The sequence below is a fragment of the Pecten maximus genome, chromosome 4, assembly GCF_902652985.1.
Source record: "Pecten maximus chromosome 4, xPecMax1.1, whole genome shotgun sequence".
Classification (NCBI taxonomy): domain Eukaryota; kingdom Metazoa; phylum Mollusca; class Bivalvia; order Pectinida; family Pectinidae; genus Pecten; species Pecten maximus.
The window spans coordinates 30,414,356-30,435,719 of NC_047018.1; the positions used below are offsets into that span (position 1 = coordinate 30,414,356).

Sequence of the window (21,364 nt, forward strand, 5' to 3'; positions counted from 1 at the left end):
TAGATACATTTCTGTACTATGGGTGTTGGTGATAATCAATAGATACATTTCTATACTATGGGTGTCAGTAATAATTAATAGATACATTTCTATACTATGGGTGTCGGTAATAATTAATAGATACATTTCTATACTATCAGTAATAATTAATAGATACATTTCTATATTATGGGTGTTGGTGATAATTGATAGATACATTTCTATAATATGGGTGTTGGTGATAATCAATAGATACATTTCTATATTATGGGTGTTGGTGATAATTGATAGATACATTTATATATTATGGGTGTTGGTGATAATTGATAGATACATTTCTATAATATGGGTGTTGGTGATATTTAATAGATACATTTCTATATTATGGGTGTTGGTGATAATTGATAGATACATTTCTATAATATGGGTGTTGGTGATAATTGATAGATACATTTCTATACTATGGGTGTTGGTGATATTTAATAGATACATTTCTATACTATGGGTAATAATCAATAGATACATTTCTATAATATGGGTGTTGGTGATAATTAATAGATACATTTCTATAATATGGGTGTTGGTGATATTTAATAGATACATTTCTATAATATGGGTGTTGGTGATAATTGATAGATACATTTCTATACTATGGGTGTTGGTGATATTTAATAGATACATTTCTATACTATGGGTAATAATCAATAGATACATTTCTATAATATGGGTGTTGGTGATAATTAATAGATACATTTCTATAATATGGGTGTTGGTGATATTTAATAGATACATTTCTATACAAAGGGTGTCGGTATTAATAGATACATTTCTATATTATGGGTGTTGGTGATAATTGATAGATACATTTCTATACTATGGGTGTTGGTGATAATTGATAGATACATTTCTATACTATGGGTGTTGGTGATAATCAAGATACATTTTTATACTATGGGTGTCGGTTATAATTAATAGATACATTTCTATACTATGGGTGTTGGTAATAATTAATAGATACATTTCTATACTATGGGTGTTGGTGATAATCAAAAGATACATTTTTATACTATGGGTGTCGGTAATAATTAATAGATACATTTCTATACCATGGGTGTTGGTGATAATCAAGATACATTTTTATACTATGGGTGTCGGTTATAATTAATAGATACATTTCTATACTATGGGTGTTGGTGATGATTAATAGATACATTTCTATACTATGGGTGTTGGTGATAATCAAGATACATTTTTATACTATGGGTGTCGGTTATAATTAATAGATACATTTCTATACCATGGGTGTTGGTGATAATTAATAGATACATTTCTATAATATGGGTGTTGTTGATAATTAATAGATACATTTCTATACTATGGGTGTTGGTGATAATTAATAGATACATTTCTATACTATGGGTGTCGGTGATATTTAATAGATACATTTCTATACTATGGGTGTCGGTGATATTTAATAGATACATTTCTATATTATGGGTGTTGGTGATAATTAATAGATACATTTCTATACTATGGGTGTTGGTGATAATTAATAGATACATTTCTATACTATGGGTGTCGGTGATATTTAATAGATACATTTCTATACTATGGGTGTTGGTGATAATTAATAGATACATTTCTATACTATGGGTGTTGGTGATAATTAATAGATACATTTCTATACTATGGGTGTCGGTGATATTTAATAGATACATTTCTATACTATGGGTGTCGGTGATAATCAATAGATACATTTCTATACTATGGGTGTTGGTGATATTTAATAGATACATTTCTATACTATGGGTGTTGGTGATAATTAATAGATACATTTCTATACTATGGGTGTCGGTGATATTTAATAGATACATTTCTATACTATGGGTGTCGGTGATATTTAATAGATACATTTCTATACTATGGGTGTTGGTGATAATTAATAGATACATTTCTATACTATAGGTGCCGGTGATAATCAATAGATACATTTCTATACTATGGGTGTTGGTGATATTTAATAGATACATTTCTATACTATGGGTGTTGGTGATAATTAATAGATACATTTCTATACTATGGGTGTCGGTGATATTTAATAGATACATTTCTATACTATGGGTGTCGGTGATAATTAATAGATACATTTCTATACTATGGGTGTTGGTGATAATTAATAGATACATTTCTATACTATGGGTGTCGGTGATATTTAATAGATACATTTCTATACTATGGGTGTCGGTGATAATTAATAGATACATTTCTATACTATGGGTGTTGGTGATATTTAATAGATACATTTCTATACTATGGGTGTCGGTGATAATTAATAGATACATTTCTATACTATGGGTGTTGGTGATAATTAATAGATACATTTCTATACTATGGGTGTCGGTGATATTTAATAGATACATTTCTATACTATGGGTGTCGGTGATATTTAATAGATACATTTCTATACTATGGGTGTTGGTGATAATTAATAGATACATTTCTATACTATAGGTGCCGGTGATAATCAATAGATACATTTCTATACTATGGGTGTTGGTGATATTTAATAGATACATTTCTATACTATGGGTGTTGGTGATAATTAATAGATACATTTCTATACTATGGGTGTCGGTGATATTTAATAGATACATTTCTATACTATGGGTGTTGGTGATAATTAATAGATACATTTCTATACTATGGGTGTCGGTGATATTTAATAGATACATTTCTATACTATGGGTGTTGGTGATAATTAATAGATACATTTCTATACTATGGGTGTTGGTGATAATTAATAGATACATTTCTATACTATGGGTGTCGGTGATATTTAATAGATACATTTCTATACTATGGGTGTCGGTGATATTTAATAGATACATTTCTATACTATGGGTGTTGGTGATAATTAATAGATACATTTCTATACTATGGGTGTCGGTGATATTTAATAGATACATTTCTATACTATGGGTGTTGGTGATAATTAATAGATACATTTCTATACTATGGGTGTCGGTGATATTTAATAGATACATTTCTATACTATGGGTGTTGGTGATAATTAATAGATACATTTCTATACTATGGGTGTTGGTGATAATTAATAGATACATTTCTATACTATGGGTGTCGGTGATATTTAATAGATACATTTCTATACTATGGGTGTCGGTGATATTTAATAGATACATTTCTATACTATGGGTGTTGGTGATAATTAATAGATACATTTCTATACTATAGGTGCCGGTGATAATCAATAGATACATTTCTATACTATGGGTGTTGGTGATATTTAATAGATACATTTCTATACTATGTGTGTCGGTTATAATTAATAGATACATTTCTATACTATGGATGTCGGTGATAGTTAATAGATACATTTCTATACTATGGGTGTTGGTGATAATTAATAGATACATTTCTATACTATGGGTGTTGGTGATAATTAAAAGATACATTTCTATACTATGGGTGTTGGTGATAATTAATAGATACATTTCTATACTATGGGTGTTGGTGATAATTAATAGATACATTTCTATATTATGGGTGTCAGTAATTATTAATAGCAACATTTCTATATTATGGGTGACGGTAATAATAGATACATTTCTACATTATGGGTGTTGGTGATAATTAAATGATACATTTCTATACTAGGGGTGCCATGTATTTTAGAGAGAACTTCTCTGTAAATACTGTTGGTAACACTTTTATATACTGTATAGTATTGTAAGCTGTACATGGATTTCCAAGGAAGAAATTGTTTACAACTTTTCATCGTTAAAGGTGAAAAAACAAACAAAGGTAAGTAATAAAAAGGTTAATGACATTTTATTCACAAATGTACAACTAATTATCAGATATTACTAATTATAAGCAGTACTTTACTAATGTTTTCGAAGTCAACATACTACAATGCATTGGCAACTTGAAATCTTATTTCATAGTGTACATTGTGTATAATTTTCATGAAAATGGTCACTTTCTTTGATTTGGTGAAAATTTTGTTCTTGCAAGTGCTACTGGAAAATAGAGTATTTGAATTTTCGATGGATATTCATAATTTCAATGACTCCCTGTTGAAGTTCGAAAAAAAAAAAAAATCAAAACAAAAACGTAAAGATAACATAATTTTGGTATACACAAGGGTTGACTTTGACAAAATGCCTTTGGCAAATATGAGCCTAGATAAGCAATCATATCACTTCTACAATGAAAGATAGTTTGAGAATCTCTAGGACAAATATTTTAAAGTTCTGCACTTGATTTTTTCATTGACTAGAACCACCAATATGCCAGGTGTATTACTTTTACCATGTATACTGGTTGTCATGACTATGGTAGGGTCCTAACAAGGGTTGGTATCTTACACATAGCACTACATAGAAGTAGTATAGTCCATTAAAGGACACACTCCTAATTATGAACTGTTCAATTGGTCTTTCACTTGCATACACACTTCACATTTACTTATAAAACCTGTCCTTACATCCCTAAACACCAAAATAGAGTTCTAACACATTTATATTGGAGAGGTCAAAAGATCAATTATAGTTGGGGAATCTCTTAAAAAATTAACTAAATGACTCTGGTATCCTACTCGTTTGCAACGAGACCATAATTATAAATTATGATTAATTATAATGAATATACAGCACTTGCAAAATAAGCCTTTTTAAGCAAAAAGTATTAACCAAAATAAGCCCTAATTATATAAGCATTAACCAAAATAAGGATCAAATAAGCCCGAAGAATTAACCAAAAAAATGGAATAAGAATATTAACCCCTACATATGGTCCATTCCTCAAGGTGCATTCCATTACATATATTACACTTGAAAAAAAAAAGATTTTGTCTTGAAAACAAAAGTTGCTTTTCCTGAAGAAAGAAAACAAGACCAGCATAAAAGTCTGGTATTTTTTTCTTTTGTTTTACTAATACAAATTACAGTATAGTATATACAATGTACTATTTATGAACATTTGAATATATACAAATCTTGTGTATTTCATATTATTGATTTTTATTTATATTACATGTATATCTAGATTCTATACAAAATTTTAGTGTGTTTCAGATTATGAAGATACACATACATGTATATAGAATGCAAAATCGGACTTAAAACCCATTTCAGTGACAGAAGTCTTGTAATGACACAGATAGGCCTATTATTCCACATTTACAAAACTTAGAAGTGATAAACATCCTAAATTCTATGTTCTATACATTGTATTCGGATCCACTGTACTGTTCCATGTTTAGTTATAAACAAATCTCACAAATTTTCAACTGAAACTAATAATTAATCTGAGAATTTTTTTTTATTTAAAAGATAACATTTCCCAGAAACTAATGTTTATAAATAGAAATACAAAGTAATTTATAATACTATGTATGAACACAACCACCAACAATTTAAAGATGCTACATCTTCAACAAAGAATGATTATGATCAATTGAAAACACAAAAAGGCCAATGTTTATTTTTATACAGTACCAAAATTTAATACTGTACACTAATACCCCTCCAAATCTTTTGAACTTCTAATTTATCTTTCAAATTCAAAATGAATAAATAATTAATTGCATCCAGAAAAAAAATTAACCATGCCCAGCCTCTATATTTTGTATGTCTTTCTGTCTTACAAGACAAAGTATTAGGACAACGTTATTTACTTGATATTCTTTTTTTAATTTGTAAATAAGATATATCTATACTGTGGGCACCATTTTATGCCATTTTGTGAGAAATGGTATGTATACTGTCGCTGATGTAGCATCTTCAAATCCAATCCTCGCTTTTGAAAATTAATGAAAGACAAGCTGATATTTAAAGTCATTTATGATAATTTATACAGTCACTTATAAATAAATATTCTTAAGAAAAAATATCTATCATTCAAAAGGCATTTTTCAATTTGTTATATACATAGAATTTATGACATGATATCCCTGCATATATTCTAACGCAATGATAAAATAGAATTTAAAAGGCAACTTCTGTATGCTTTATTCAGGAAGAAAGAAAAATTCTTTAAACAAAAAAAAATATTGACATTTAGTTTTGAATACATTTTGTATCGTGATATTATTTAACAATATCTATGGTGGCAATTTCTAGTGTATTTGTAGATACATTGTAATAAACTAGAATCTAGTCAGCCAGATTATGAGGTAAAAAAAAAAAAACAATCATTGAAGCTTGGCAAGCTCCTGTTCATGCAGACAATTTGACAAGACCCAGCTGTTCAAAATTTTCTAGCTGATATATCATGTTTTTAAATTAAAAAGCGTTGAATCCCAATATTTTAAAATTTCCTCTGCACTATTATACTGTGGTATAAACTGTAGTAAGCCAGCAGAAAAAAAACACAAAATTTTAAAAATATCTTGTGCATCATATTTTGTGGAGTGATTCCTGTTTACTGTAAAAATAGCATTTATTATATAACTATACACAGTAAATGTTTCAAATGATAAACATTTTTAAATATCTGAAACCTTTTGTGTAGATGAAGATTTTGAATCACATAATGCTAATTTGTTTGCAGATTTTATCAAAAAAATACACTTGTATAAAAGTTATGAATTCAGGAACTGAAGACTTCAAACATCCTGACTAGTAAATGAATTGTCATCATGCCTGATAATTACAAACCAATAATCACCAAACTATTCTTTATACTTTAATTTATAGGAGATTTATTAAGGGTTCATATCAAAACAGTATAGCACTGTTCTAGCCCTGGTAAAATGGAAGTATAATCTGCTAAAAAAATCACCCGAAGCAATTTATTGCAGGATAACACAGTATTTAAAATAAATCAGAAGTCAAACTGAAGTCAGACTGTAACCTTGGTATTCTCAGTATCCATGGTAACAAAGTTCTCAATGCCACTTTATCCATGTAACAAAGTTCTCAATGCCACTTTATCCATGTAACAAAGTTCTCAATGCCACTTTATCCATGGAACAGGATTCTTTAAGTGACACTGTATCCATGGTAACAAAGTTCTTAAATGATAATGACGCCACGATAACAAAGTTCTCAAACTGGCATCAGTTCCATGGTAACAAAGTTCCCAAAGTGACATTTCGTACATGGTTACAATGTGCGAAACTTCAACTTTAACAAATTTGAAATATTCATGATACTATGAATGTCACTGAGAAATAATTCTATAAGAAAAGCTGGTTGTGTTCCATTTTCTATCATTTAGCACATTCTCAACCACAACAGCTTATCACTTTTCCATCGGTCAGAGTGAAACTAAGGGAAGTAACTCTGGAAGATCAAACAGTCGTGAGCAGGTCCAGTACAATTAGACAACCGGGTAAATTTTAATGATTATTTTTCTAAGTATATATTTATAACTCTTAGTATTTTGGCCATTTGTGGACTCTAATGGTCTAGGTTATGAGCTACAGTGCTACACAACCAGTTATCTAATCTGATAGTCATTGAAATACATAAAGCTATCTTGCCTGATGGACCTTGGGGTACACAAAGCTATCTTGCCCGATGGACCTCGGGGTACACAAAGCTATCTAGCCTGATGGCTCTCAGGGAACACAAAGCTATCTTGCCTGATGGCTCTCAGGGTACACAAAGCTATCTAGCCTGATGGACCTCAGGATACACAAAGCTGTCTAGCCTGATGGCCCTCGGGGTACACAAAGCTATCTTGCATGGTGGACCTCAGGGTACAAAGCTATCTAGCCTGATGGCTCTCGGGGTACACAAAGCTATCTGGCATGGTGGACCTCGGGGTACACAAAGCTATCTAGCCTGATGAACCTTAGGTTACACAAAGCTATCTTGCCTGATGGACATCAGGGTACACAAAGCTATCTAACCTGATGGCCCTCAGGGTACACAAAGCTATCTTGCCCGATGGACCTCGGGGTACACAAAGCTATCTAGCCTGATGGCTCTCAGGGAACACAAAGCTATCTTGCCTGATGGCTCTCGGGGTACACAAAGCTATCTAACCTGATGGCTCTCAGGGTACACAATGCTATCTAGCCTGATGGCCCTTACGGTACACAAAGCTTTCTTGCCTGATGGCCCTCAGGGTACACAAAGCTATCTAGCCTGATGGCTCTCGGGGTACACAAAGCTATCTAGCCTGATGGCCCTCGGGGTACACAAAGCTATCTTGCATGGTAGACCTCAGGGTACAAAGCTATCTAGCCTGATGGCTCTTGGGGTACACAAAGCTATCTTGCATGGTGGACCTCGGGGTACACAAAGCTATCTAGCCTGATGAACCTTAGGGTACACAAAGCTATCTTGCCTGATGGACATCAGGGTACACAAAGCTATCTAACCTGATGGCCCTCAGGGTACACAAAGCTATCTTGCCTGATGGCTCTCGGGGTACACAAAGCTATCTAACCTGATGGCTCTCAGGGTACACAATGCTATCGAGTCTGATGGCTCGCGGGGTACACAAAGCTATCTAGCCTGATGGCCCTCAGGGTACACAAAGCTTTCTTGCCTGAGGGCCCTCAGGGTACACAAAGTTATCTAGCCTGATGGCTCTCGGGTACACAAAGCTATCTGGCATGGTGGACCTCGGGGTACACAAAGCTATCTAGCCTGATGGACCTCGGGGTACACAATGGTATCGAGTCTGATGGCTATCGGGTACACAAAGCTATCTGGCCTGATGGCCCTCAGGGTACACAAAGCTATCTAGCCTGATGGCTCTCGGGTACACAAAGCTATCTAGCCTGATGGCCCTCAGGGTACACAAAGCTATCTAGTCTGATTGCTCTCGGGGTACACAAAGCTTTCTAGCCTGATGGCCCTCAGGGTACAAAAAGCTATCTAGCCTGATGGCCCTCGGGGTACACAAAGCTATCTAGCCTGATGGCTCTCAGGGTACACAAAGCTATCTAGCTTGATGGCTCTCGGGGTACACAAAGCTATCAAGTCTGATGGTTCTCTGGGTACACAAAGCTATCTAGCCTGATGGCTCTCGGGTACACAAAGCTATCTAGCCTGATGGCCCTCAGGGTACACAAAGCTATCGAGTCTGATGGCTCGCGGGGTACACAAAGCTATCTAGCCTGATGGCCCTCAGGGTACACAAAACAGTCTTGCCTGATGGCCCTCGGGTACACTAATATTCCTACATTGTAGCACCATTAAAAATGCTGATTCTCTTGTTGCAGTACAATGGCAAGAATGTCAGGATGTTTCACAAGCCTCAGTAAGGTGTTGCTATCCCCAGCTTCCCATTACAAACAATTATCTCCCACACATATACATGTTTACTCTTTACTTTATTTCATCTAAAACATATCTCATAACTTGATAATTAACAAATATACATAAAGGACATGGACATGTTTAAGATATTAAATGTTTTAAGGTATAGGCAGTTCAATGAATGGCTGATATTCAATTTACATATTAGAAATGATCAGTGAACCAATCCAGGAACAGGAAAAAATGCTTTAAAAGTTGTGGACGACCACATCATGAAAATGTAATATTTACACAAAACAATAGGTCACAATACAATGTGGTTTGCTAATGTATACAGTTATATTACAATCACACAAAACTTTATCAAAGCAAGAACATGTACATGGAGGACAGTCAGATTTTCTGGAAATACAGTGTACTTAGAATTACCTAGTAATGAGTAGATGGAGGAATAAAGGCAAACTGTTACTTCAAATGGCACCAACTTCTATATAAACTTCTGAAGAGATTCTGGATTGGTCCACCGATTTATTAACTGAAATCTTTAAATAATAGTTGTATAACATTAAAAATATGTCAGAATTAACTCTTAACCTGTCAACATTCACTCAACAATACCCAGTAAATATTAGATGACACAGGTTAAGAATCGTACACACAGCACTTTGTAGACTTCTGTCTAAATCACAGGTCAAGTTGAAGGTGAAGGATGAAAACCCTGCGGAAATAATGTTATGGACATATATTCCTGTCTTTGTTGGACAGGTATCACATCAGAGGATCTGCCACGCTCCAGTAAACAGGTACGCAAACACAACAAAAACTTGCACACTGTAGTCATGATTGGTCATGTGACTGGCCCGGTGTGTCACATGACTGACATTGTGACTCCTATCGTAGTCGTTTATGATGGAATTTTTTAATTCTTAGTTGTATACTCTTAGTCGTTTAACTCCTGCTTAAGTCATAACTCACATATATGTCACGTAACTTATATTCAAACCATGTGACATTTCTTCCAATCTGATGTTGAAGTAATGCGACATCTTTTGATACAGGAAATAATGCCTAGAAAGGATGAGATGGGCCCAAGCAGTGTCAGTTTGTATTACTGGGCAGGAGGTTCTGGGGGTGGTGGGTTTCCTCCTGTAAATAACAAAACATGTAATGAAAGGTCACTCAAGTTTTATTTCACCATGGCAAATATCTTAAAGAAAAATGTATTTAAAAATTAAACATACCATGCCAAACCTCAACCATCTAGTCAACTTATCTCAAGTTTAAGATAATTTGATTCACAAATTTTCCAATATAAATACTAAATTCTGTCCAAGTTATGTTATTTTTACAACAATAATTGTTTTTTCTGGTATTAGCAAATGAATCTTCAATTCTGTCCAAAGCTCTTCCACAACAATTAGATTGATGGTTAATTGTACAATTTAGTGGTTTAAATGAAACATGAGCATTTTATGGTGGATTAACTTAGAATTTATTGTGAACAATTTACCCTGGCCTGGATCATTTGGGTTATCTTCATTAGGCCTTCCCATCTGTTCCCTGAGTTGTGCCACTAAGTCAGGATGACTTTCCTGTACCTGTGCAGCTAGCTGCTGTCCTCTAAAGCAGTAAATTTTCACACAAATGTTGAAAAGAAAAAAATAATGCAAAAAAAAGGAAAAGTTACCTTTACTTTATAAGCAGACAGATAGCTAATCAAAAATGCATTTATTCTCAAGTACAAGGCTTGTAGACTTCATCTGATAATAAGTTCATACAATGGCTAAGGCAAACCAATTAATGAATATTACAAAAGTTAAACTTTGATAACTCTGCCGATGTTTTATAAAAATAAAAAAGACTTTAACAATTCTTTTCTATAACATTGAAATGAACTTGAAACAGTTCTAAACCTTCAAGACAAAAATACAGTCGGAGATATGAACTTAGATAATCACTGTACAAATGATAATAACAGATACTGAAAATATATCTCCAAAAAATGATTAAAAATGAATAATTAACTTTAATTAAACAGTTAATGGGTACATTTAGAGCTACTCACACTTGTAGGAGTCCTAAGCCACCTTCGTTACCTCCTGCCTGGGCCCCAGACATCATATTGGTCATCCTATTATCATCAACAACACATCACCAGTAGATAGAGGCATCTATTTCTTAATTATACTATTTCATGTTTATGAATTTAATACTTTCAAATCATTTACATGATCGTTCATCTACCAATGCATAAACTTAATGCATTCAACTTTATCTGAAAAATACATGTACCTTTTAAAGTTTAAATTAATTATTTTTATAAACCTACAAATTTATCTAAAATAATAAAAGAACATTCAAAAATTTATGTAAATGTACATTTATCTGATAAAACCTACAAACCATTTGATAGATGAATATATGCACCAATTTTTAAAATCATGCCATCATTCTATGAAAAAGACAAAGATTATATTGGCCTTAAAGCATAATAATGATGATGACAAATTCAGGATATTAGTAGGAGAGAGATTTAACTTACATTTGTTGTAGTCCTGGATCCTGCATGAATGTCCTAGCCTGTTAAATATCAATACACATATCATCTTAATACATTTAATGGGTATTGTAACGACTGAACAGCGATACAGAGAGGAGGACAAAATTTTGTTAGGTGTTTTGATTTTAACAAAAATGACAAAGGTAAAATTTGGTGTTTAAATATTATCAATAACATGTTGTCACATCTGTATTATATGTTCATGTATACTAAATCGAGGTCAAAGGTTCATGGCCTAGCACATTTTACTATTCTCTGTACTTAGCGTTTCTCAAAAACGATTATTATAAATTACCATATTCATCATAGCAGGGTTGTTAAACATTGCAGCGAGGTCCATTCCAGGTAGTCCTGGCATTCCTTGCATACCTGCTGCTCCCAGGTTAAAACCAGTCTGAAACAGATGACATGACAATAGTTGCATATAACTGTAAAGAGAAATCAACAGTTCACCAGGGCTGTTTTCGTTTTTGCGGTCCAAACGGTTGCACCAGTTGGACCGGTGTTGTTGAGTTCGTTTATGAAATAAAGACGGACCTGGTGATTTTATATTGTTTTCAGGCGAGCCTTGACAAAGACTTCCAAGGCCTGTATTAACATTTGCAGGTCCATCAAGATATATGTTTGAAATATTACATTTAAAAACTGACGAACCGGTCTGTCCACATAAACGAACAGGTCCCAGTAAGTTATAACAATATGAGTAATAATATATGTATGTCATATACACATATAAAAAATGGGATACATAAAGTTAAAGGTGTGTAGAAACTTTCAATTATCTGTTACAATTTAAGAATTATGTTTCGCAATTCATGAAGGAGGAGTAAGGGAGAGAACTCTGTTAATATATATATTTATCATGTTAAAACACCTGTGTTGCCCTTTCCTTTAGTTTCTGTTCAGATATTTCCAGATTATTCTGATGAGTCTGGTTGCCAGGATCAAGATCAAGAGCCTTTCTGTAGCATTCAAGGGCACTTTCATGGTCATCTATAGCTGTGTATGCAATTCTAGTGGAAAAAAATACTACAGTTAATAACACAAAGTCATGGAATCACTTCAAGTCTGGTACTTTATAATACAGGAATACATTGAGAAAAAAAATAGCATCTATTCTATTATGAACCCATTTAGTTTTCTGTTATCTCCTGAATCCATATTAAAGTGATATAATTTCTTTTTCTATACAAAAATAATAAATCCCACATAATTTCGTCGGGTAGGTAAAGAGAGGTTGTCCGACACTACCCCTTAAATGGTAAACTTACATTTTACTTTACTGATACACATTACTGTAACAGTTTAAATGAAGTAAAGTAAACTGATAGTACCACTTGACATATACTAACCCCATTCTTCCATAAGCTTTACTGTAGCATGGATCTATAGATAGGGCTCTTTGACAGTCCTCTATGGTTAGGTCGTGTTTGTTTATTTTACTGTATGCTGCTGCTCTGAAAAACGAAGAATCCATTTAAGTATTTATTTGTTGGTGAACAACACCAGTACCCCATTACACTAAATGTGAAGTGGAATAAGCTAGAGATCTGTTTTTGACCTGTTTTTGTAAACCAAAACATGCCTCCTCCTCTCCCTTACTATCTAGGCTTAGATATGTTTTGCATGCAATTGACCTTTGACCTTGAGATCAAGGTCGAAATAATCCAAAGACATAGCACTGTGTTTCCTCAGTGAGGTGATGAAGGCATTTAGCATCTTTCAATGAAGATATCTTAAAAGTATACTGAAAAGTTTCATCAAAATATTTTCAATGGTTCAGAAGTTATGGCCTGTACATAATTAACACACATTTGACCTTTGACCTTGATGTCAAGGTTGCAATGATCCAATGACAGATCAAAAGGTAAAGTATACATCAATTTTCATTACAATAGCATTAATGGTTTGAAAGTTTGAAACATTTGGAAAATCTGCACTCATTTGATATAGCGGTCAAGATCAGAGTGACCAAACTGCTGCACACTTTAGGTAATGCAAGTATACTGCAAGTTTGGTCATAGTATCTTCAATGGTTTAGAAATTTTGGCCTGAACAGGAACATTTGAAAAGAGACATCATTTGTCTCCCTTCATTTGAAATCTCCAGATAACCTTAATGCATAACACAAGGGCAAAATTGTATCCCCCGCAGAAAGCTAATTCCAGAATGTAGTGACAGAGATGCTTGTCTGGAATGTAACTTAATATTGAATACTCATTACTGACGAAGAATATAACTTTTTATAAGGTTACAACTGGAAAAAAGGTAATTTCAGTCTTATAAGAAATTTAGTTTTCCTTTCTATATATAGGAACACTTTTAATTTAATCTAAGTAAATGGAAAAAAATTGATATGACAAAGACAGTTATACCTGTTACAATAGTAGACTGGATTTTTGTTGTCAAGCTTAATAGCTTGTGTGTAGTACTCGACTGCATCTGAATACTTCTCAGTTTTCATAAACTCATTTCCTGAAATAGGAATTTTACACTTTAAGATAAAATATGTGGTCTTTGAAAGATTTACTTTAATTAAGACTTGATAATTATCTCATAATTTTTAAGATTAATTAAGACATCCTCTCAGAACTAGGATCCTTCCGAAAAAATAAAAACATAACAATACATCTTATTGATTCAGAAGTTTTTCAAGTATTCAAATGAAACTTAAATTGGATTGATTAATAATTGTCATATAATTAAATCTATCATTTTAAAAACAAAACCTTTTGCTTTCTTTTCCTCTGCTTGTAGTTTCTCTTCTTCTGTAGGCTCATGTAAGGATAATGTTGAAAAATCAGAATCAGGCTGAAAATAAACAGTCACAGATAAAAATGAATCAGATTAATTTAGAGATAAAAGATTACACATTAGCTGTTACCACCCTGTTCAACTGATTCCGTATTATTACGGTACTTGAGAGAAATCAGTAACCAGTATTATTTTTATATTTATATGTTCACTATCTTTCTAAAACTGGAACAAATAATTCAATTTTCCAGTTTTAATATGCAACACTTTTTGTTTATTTTTGTTTAATGTCCTATTAACAGCCAGGGTCATTTAAGGACGTGCCAGGTTAAGGAGGTGGAGGAAAGCCGAAGTACCCGGAGAAAAACCACCGGCCTATGGTCAGTACCTCGCAACTGCCCCACATAAGTTTCAAACTTGCAACCCTAGAGCTAGTGATAAAGTGTTAGGACACCTTAACCACTCTGCCACTGCGGCCCTAAATATACAACACACTAATATTGAATAATGTTGAAAATAATAAGAATAACTCCAATATTTCATATAACCGATAATATCTTATCATAGTTTTTATTTTTTGCTCTGAACTTATAACCGTTATAGTATAAACAAGTTGGAGGGAGAAAAGAACAGACTTATTGTTGGGCTCCCTTACAATACCTGAAGAGGTGTTTTTTCCCTGTAGGGAAAATAAGAGATCCCATGAATAGGGCCTACAGTATCTCACAGCATGTTAATCTTGAGAGATGACTAAAATAGACACAGTGGAATCAATTTTTTTGTTTTGTTTATCCTACTCTAGAGAAATTAAATGACTATAGATAAGATCTACTGCCACATGGCAGCATTTTAAAATCTTTATTTTTTCCTTCTTTCCTGTCTATTCATTCTTTCTGTGTGTATGTGCTTGTCTCTCAAAAATCTCTCTAGTTGTTATGAGATAATTATACCCTAACCACAATAAAGATAATTATTGAACACAATTATATTTGTTTTTTTTTTTTACATTCCTGTTGCATCATTCATTTAGCAAAGACAACAGGCTTCAGCCAGTAACAATCTAGAGATATTTCTTATGTGGTACTTACCTCTAAACTAATTTGTGCGTTGAATATATCCAGAAGGTTCCTCTGTACCTGGTATTTAGCAATCTGACTAGGGTCGGTCATATCCAGACCATATGCATTGGATAAGCACTGTAGTCCAACTGTAATTAGAAAAGCACTGTATGTAGTCCCACAGTAATCAACAACACTCAAGCTTTTCTTCTTCTTTTTTTTTTTTTTAGATATTTCGTCTTTCTTTTTACAGTGATCAACCTACAATTTGTTTTCATGAGTCTTTTTCAACTGTAATGCTTAAAGGAATAAAAGTGTTTTTTTTTTTTTTCTAAATGACTGCTTTAGTCTCATTTTTCAAGTCTGGATGTTAGACTTGCATTTAAGCAGGAAATACAGATCTTAATATTGATACAAAATGATAGTACATGTACAAGGTTTATTTGCCTCACATCTGTTCCTATTCCTAGTCTATAGAGCATAAATCATAAATTTTAAGAATCTTACCCACCTGCATCTGACTGTATGAAATGGGAGAGGTTTTGTTGTCATATCAAAACAATCAAATGACCTATATGGAAGCGAATTAACATTTTTTAAAAGCATTTCCTGTTAATGTCTTAAAGCCAAAAACTGCATATCAAATGAAATGTGAAAATCATTGATTTATACTCTGCACAAGTTATTAATTTATATCTTTCAAATGACTGATTGCAAATAGCAAAATGATTATCTATCAACAGCTTTTAAAACTATTACACAGCTAATTCATATACATGGCAGACTGGTGAAAGACTTATAAAGTAATGCCACTAACCCTCGAGACTCTCCAAGGAATCTTCATCCAAATCCCCAGTTACCTTCTGGTCCTCCATGAACCTCATTATGGCAAACACCAATTTTTTCACGTCTGCCATCTTGGTCTACTGATGAAAGATTGTAAATGCATCACAGATTTGACAAGTTTGTTTCTAAATCAATAAGAGTGGTGGAGCTACAAACATATTGGTTTTAGTATTGGACAATTTGGTGTAAATTTTGCCTTTACCATAAAGATTTTATATTGTCCAAGTAACTTATGTAATGGAAAGTGTAGTATTAGTAGTTTAGTACTGGTGAGCTGTGCCCTTTCAGTCGAGCATATTGGTAGCTAGATATTAAACCAGCTGGATATTACAATGTACAAACTTTCTTTGTAAAATACCACAAACTAAATACTTCTATAGATGTTTAGATGGAGTTGTGATAACACAGAAGTGTAACAGGCAGACTAATGGTGCTGTTGCTGATTGACATGTATATATCATTTAGTCTAAATCCTAGATGGGAATACAGTGTACATCAAAACTCCACACTCACACATCATTCTGTCCTAACGTATGAATCAATTCATTACTATATATACAATATCTTACATTGGAGTATCATCTGAAAGCCAAAATCTGCAACACTAACATGATGAAAACACAATGAGATCATATGATTACCAAATATAACAAGTATGTATGTTGATACCTGTCAAATATGAGAAGGAAAATGCAACAACCAGACTGTTGATGGGAACTTGAGCAAAGAGGCAAAAACGTCTCATTTCAACGACCATTCATTTACAATTTCCCCATCATTTCGAAGTAATCGGGATATCCCGGATATGACTTGGTTTTAGATTTGTCATATATCCGTATGTTTAGATTATAATTACCCCTGCATATTTGCAGGTTGTCCATACCTCAATCTCGTGGGCATAATAATAAAGAAAATGTTCACATATACACTGAAATTGAATGACATTGGTGTACAGATGAACATATGTATACTATATAAATGTTATGATACACAACATTGCACACTCAGGAACAGTCGTTCGAGTACAGCCTCGGGATACAAAACGTTACATTCTGACAATATTTGTCATGGCAGGATCATAGGATGGGATTGTCATTTCAGTAAACTTACACTTTTCGTATTATAACTTGATTTTCTTTTGGTGTAACAGAGTTTCACACAAATTTAACTATTAAATTAATCCACCAATTACCTTTTCAAATCAACGGTTTCAGTTAAAATCTCGAAATTTCTTAAGTTGCACACCACACCGGTTGGGGAAAATTAGACCGGAAGTAAAGCGCACACAGGAAGTTGACCGAAAAACGGTTCTGGTCCTTTCTCGATTACGACGAATATCTTTATCTATGTATTCAAAAATTGATTATTGTTGTAGAAATATTTTTATGTAAGAAAAATACCTTATTTTAACAAAATATGTTTATTTTAATGTTTATTTTATTTTAGCAAAAATATAATTTTCAACAACCAGATTACGGTCGTAAAACTAAAAGCACGCCATCTTTGAACGATTTATTGCGTGAAAAATCGAACAGAAAACGTTTAAACGTTCCTGTGCTCATTTGCATCAATCCTGCCGTCTACAATGTCTTCGGAAAAGATAAATACCCGTGTCATCCAGGTGACCAATGTCGCGCCTGCTGCATCAAAAGACCAAATGAAGACGCTTTTCGGCTACATCGGCAGAATCGACGAAATCAAGCTCTATCCTCCTGAAGCCATTCTCCCAGACCCCGATTTGGACCCCATGATGTAAGGCAGTTTGAAGGGAGTTACTGACGCTATAGCGTTTAGCTCATTTGTTTCCTTATTTCCATAGCACACTGCATAACCCTCCCTATGTGTGTGTTAATTTCACTCCAAATTGTTGATTTTATCGATATCTTGCACACAGCTTCGGTAATGTTTTGTTCATTTTTTTGACAGATACTTGACTAGTTATCTCTGGAGCATGGAGTTTTCAGAGATTTGATTTTAAAAAGCATTTGTCTATTTCTATTTTTTATAGTCCCGTCAATTTATTCAAAATATCTCTAAAGTGATAGCCTTCAGACTGGCCCCTACTCCTATAACCACAGGTGCCTGACTCGTTTTATAAAATAATAGCCTTTAGACTGGCCCCTACTCCTATAACCACAGGTGCCTGACTCGTTTTATAAAATAATAACATATAGAGTACATATCAATGAGAAAGGTTCTGAACTCCCCCAGGCTTGAAATCTGATGTATTTATTTCTAAGTACCGTAGCTTCGGTTGTTTTGGGTGGATTTTTTCGAAGTAGGACTTAAATTGAAGAGAAATGGTCAATCTTTAAAATAAGCCATAACATGTTGTTGATTTCTCGATATTAGTTTACGAAATCGGGCGTGAAACTTCAAAATCCCCTCGATTTTGTTTAGTCGGACAAGTTGACGTATCGGGGTCACCACACTTTGACTCTATTGGACATAGCTTTAAATACGAAGTCCACGGGTTAATCAAGAGGTATGCTTCATCAGATCACCGAATACAACTCTGATTGGTTATAGAAAATGTGTTTAACCAATCAGAATGCTTGTTCAGATTTACCGCGGCTGACACAACATGGCTACTCAAGGGGAAAATCTGCTATTAGTATGCATAAAAAGTCCCGGGGCCGTCGATAGGGTGCTCGTCGATACATAAAGTAAGTGTATGTAATAGTTGTATTCGGTGATCTGATGAAGCGTACCTCTTGATTAACCCGTGGACTTCGTATTTAAAGCTATGTCCAATAGAGTCAAAGTGTGGTGACCCCGATACGTCAACTTGTCCGACTAAACAAAATCGAGGGGATTTTGAAGTTTCACGCCCGATTTCGTAAACTAATATCGAGAAATCAACAACATGTTATGGCTTATTTTAAAGATTGACCATTTCTCTTCAATTAAAGTCCTACTTCGAAAAAATCCACCCAAAACAACCGAAGCTACGGTACTTAGAAATAAATACATCAGATTTCAAGCCTGGGGGAGTTCAGAAGCTTTCTCATTGATATGTACTCTATATGTTATTATTTTATAAAACGAGTCAGGCACCTGTGCTATAACATAAGAGGCCGCTGCTAGCTGGTCAGCTCTTTTTCTATCGGATATGATTTTGCCGACTGCGACCTCTTATTTCCGAAGCACTAATTCTTTGATGCAGTTTCCGCCTGAAATCCAGGCGCAACGAAATATGCTTGAAAAAAACACTTCAGTGGCATGACAGGTCATTACAACGATGTCTACGCATCATGTATGTGTAAAAGTTCAAGGAGTAGTAGTGTGCAGCCAGCCGGGATCGAACCCGTGACCCTCGGCTTACAGGTCCGCCGCTCTACCGACTGAGCAAAAGGGAAATTCCCCCTAGCCGGAAGCTAGAAGGCGACCATACAACTATGTACAGTATTTACAATTAAAACCCAGCCTGCTACATATGCAATATATATCCAGTATGTATGTCACAGACACAAATATATAGTATAATCCGGTATAGAACACACAAATACATGTCCATGTCGTTGTAGCACTTTTCTAGTCGTTTTTAAAAATGGCTGCCTAAAGGTTGATACAAAATAGTCTGGGTTATTTCAAACAGAACGAAATGATACAGACTTTGTAATCCATTTTTGTATTAACCGGCAAATCACGTGGTATTTCTACTATCACTACCGGCAGTATTGTCTGCTTGAGCTCTGCTTCGCTTCGGAAGAAGAAAACTTCATAAGTTGTGTGTTTGTTACGAAATTATTCTCATTTAATCATGGGATTATGGAAAGAAATATATATTGGACCCTGTTGATCATTTAAATGTAAGTTGACACGCTATATTTTTTCAATATACAAACTTTGAAAATTTCATCGTCAGCATCGGGAAAATCAGCTATGGGCAGTTAGAGGTTACATGGCACCTGTCAAAAGTATCTCGCCGTGTAAAACCTCTACCATTGTTGGAGTAGACTGGCCCCCAGTCTCTAGAATTAAAGTTATAAGCTTTATGATTTTGGTCTCTAGGACATGTCTGATCCTATGTTTCAAACTAGGGGCAGATAATCTAGTATTAGAATTTAGCTTAGCAATTCTCAACAAAAAACTTTAGGGTCTGAGCTGGTAGCCAGTCTAGATAGCTCTAAAAATTGGTATGGCTTTGAAAATTGCATGAATACTGTACAAAACACAATCTGATCAAGTAAACAATATAAATATTATAAATGCAATTTGCGAAACCATACCAATTAATATATTTTAATTATTTATTGACAAGCATTTGCGAGACGAGTTATGCTGTTCTCAAACGGCTCTTGTTTTCTGCCTTATTTGTATTATGCATGGACAAGTCTTACAATATATTCATTCACCCCATACCCATTTAGCAATAATGCACTTCCGAGTTGGTCCAGTAAGCAAAAATGTTTTTTTTTCTGACCCGAGTTTATAATTATCTGGAGGGAAAAAAAAACATTATCCCAAAGGTGCATTTTGGTAGACTTTTTTTTCTGTTGCAACACAACAATGATTATGAAAACAAAAAAATAAATTTTGTTGCAGTTATGTTCGGGTTATGAAATCAAATCAATTTAAATGGACTTGGTTATTAGCAGCATTAAGACTATATATATTTAGAAGTGCAATATTCAACTTCAAGATGTATTCTGCAAAATACTGAGGTAGCACACCACAGTAAGACAGCCTGGCCATGGGCAATTTTTTTGTTAAGCAAATAACTCCTGTATTATGATATGCATAAAAAATGAAAAAATAAATGTACACTATAATTGGTATATTCAGTATGAAGTAGTACATACAGGCTTCACATTTATTAAAACAAAAATCAATAAATTGGTTCCGGATTTTAAATATCCGGATTTTCCGAACGTGTGTTTACACAGGAAATTTAGTTTTGCCTACAGCGCAAAATGGAAGCCCAC

General features: G+C 33.8%; 2 protein-coding genes across 21 annotated transcripts in view; one reads left to right on the forward strand and one right to left on the reverse strand.

The window, feature by feature from the left end:
• Positions 1 to 3,809: 3,809 nt before the first annotated feature.
• Positions 3,810 to 17,739, reverse strand: LOC117325799 (small glutamine-rich tetratricopeptide repeat-containing protein alpha-like). 3 transcript variants are annotated; one of them, XM_033882276.1, is made up of 12 exons: positions 17,629 to 17,739; positions 16,408 to 16,516; positions 15,621 to 15,739; positions 14,508 to 14,589; positions 14,154 to 14,253; positions 13,131 to 13,235; positions 12,653 to 12,791; positions 12,074 to 12,172; positions 11,761 to 11,798; positions 11,284 to 11,349; positions 10,729 to 10,838; positions 3,810 to 10,364 (listed from the first exon to the last, which is right to left on the reverse strand). In XM_033882276.1, the coding sequence occupies exons 2-12, from the start codon at positions 16,505 to 16,507 to the stop codon at positions 10,327 to 10,329; spliced, it is 996 nt and encodes a 331-aa protein (XP_033738167.1). In that variant the 5' UTR covers positions 16,508 to 16,516; positions 17,629 to 17,739; the 3' UTR covers positions 3,810 to 10,326. The 3 variants fall into 3 exon arrangements, with proteins under 3 accessions (XP_033738167.1, XP_033738164.1, XP_033738166.1); XM_033882273.1 differs by having other exon boundaries at positions 10,142 to 10,364; positions 16,408 to 16,513; positions 17,629 to 17,732; XM_033882275.1 differs by lacking the exon at positions 17,629 to 17,739 and adding an exon at positions 17,547 to 17,562 and having other exon boundaries at positions 10,142 to 10,364.
• Positions 17,740 to 17,898: 159 nt separating this feature from the next.
• LOC117325796 (splicing regulatory glutamine/lysine-rich protein 1-like) overlaps positions 17,899 to 21,364 on the forward strand; it is a 34,827-nt gene continuing 31,361 nt past the window's right edge. For 17 of the 18 annotated variants that reach the window (XM_033882255.1, XM_033882259.1, XM_033882260.1 and 14 more), the window contains exon 1: positions 17,899 to 18,188. In XM_033882255.1, coding sequence (XP_033738146.1) covers positions 18,022 to 18,188 — 167 coding nt within the window. In that variant the 5' untranslated portion in view covers positions 17,899 to 18,021. The remainder of the gene's footprint in view (positions 18,189 to 21,364) is intronic. The other variant, XM_033882269.1, reaches the window with a different exon arrangement.

Coding starts and splice junctions, on each gene's coding strand:
- LOC117325799 (XM_033882276.1), bottom strand. CDS start 16,507: ATGGCAGACGTGAAAAAATTGGTGTTTGCCATAATGAGGTTCATGGAG. Junction 11,799..12,073: donor ACCCTGCTATGATGAATATG/GTAATTTATAAT, acceptor GATATTTAACAG/GCTAGGACATTCATGCAGGA. Junction 10,365..10,728: donor CCCAAATGATCCAGGCCAGG/GTAAATTGTTCA, acceptor TGTTATTTACAG/GAGGAAACCCACCACCCCCA.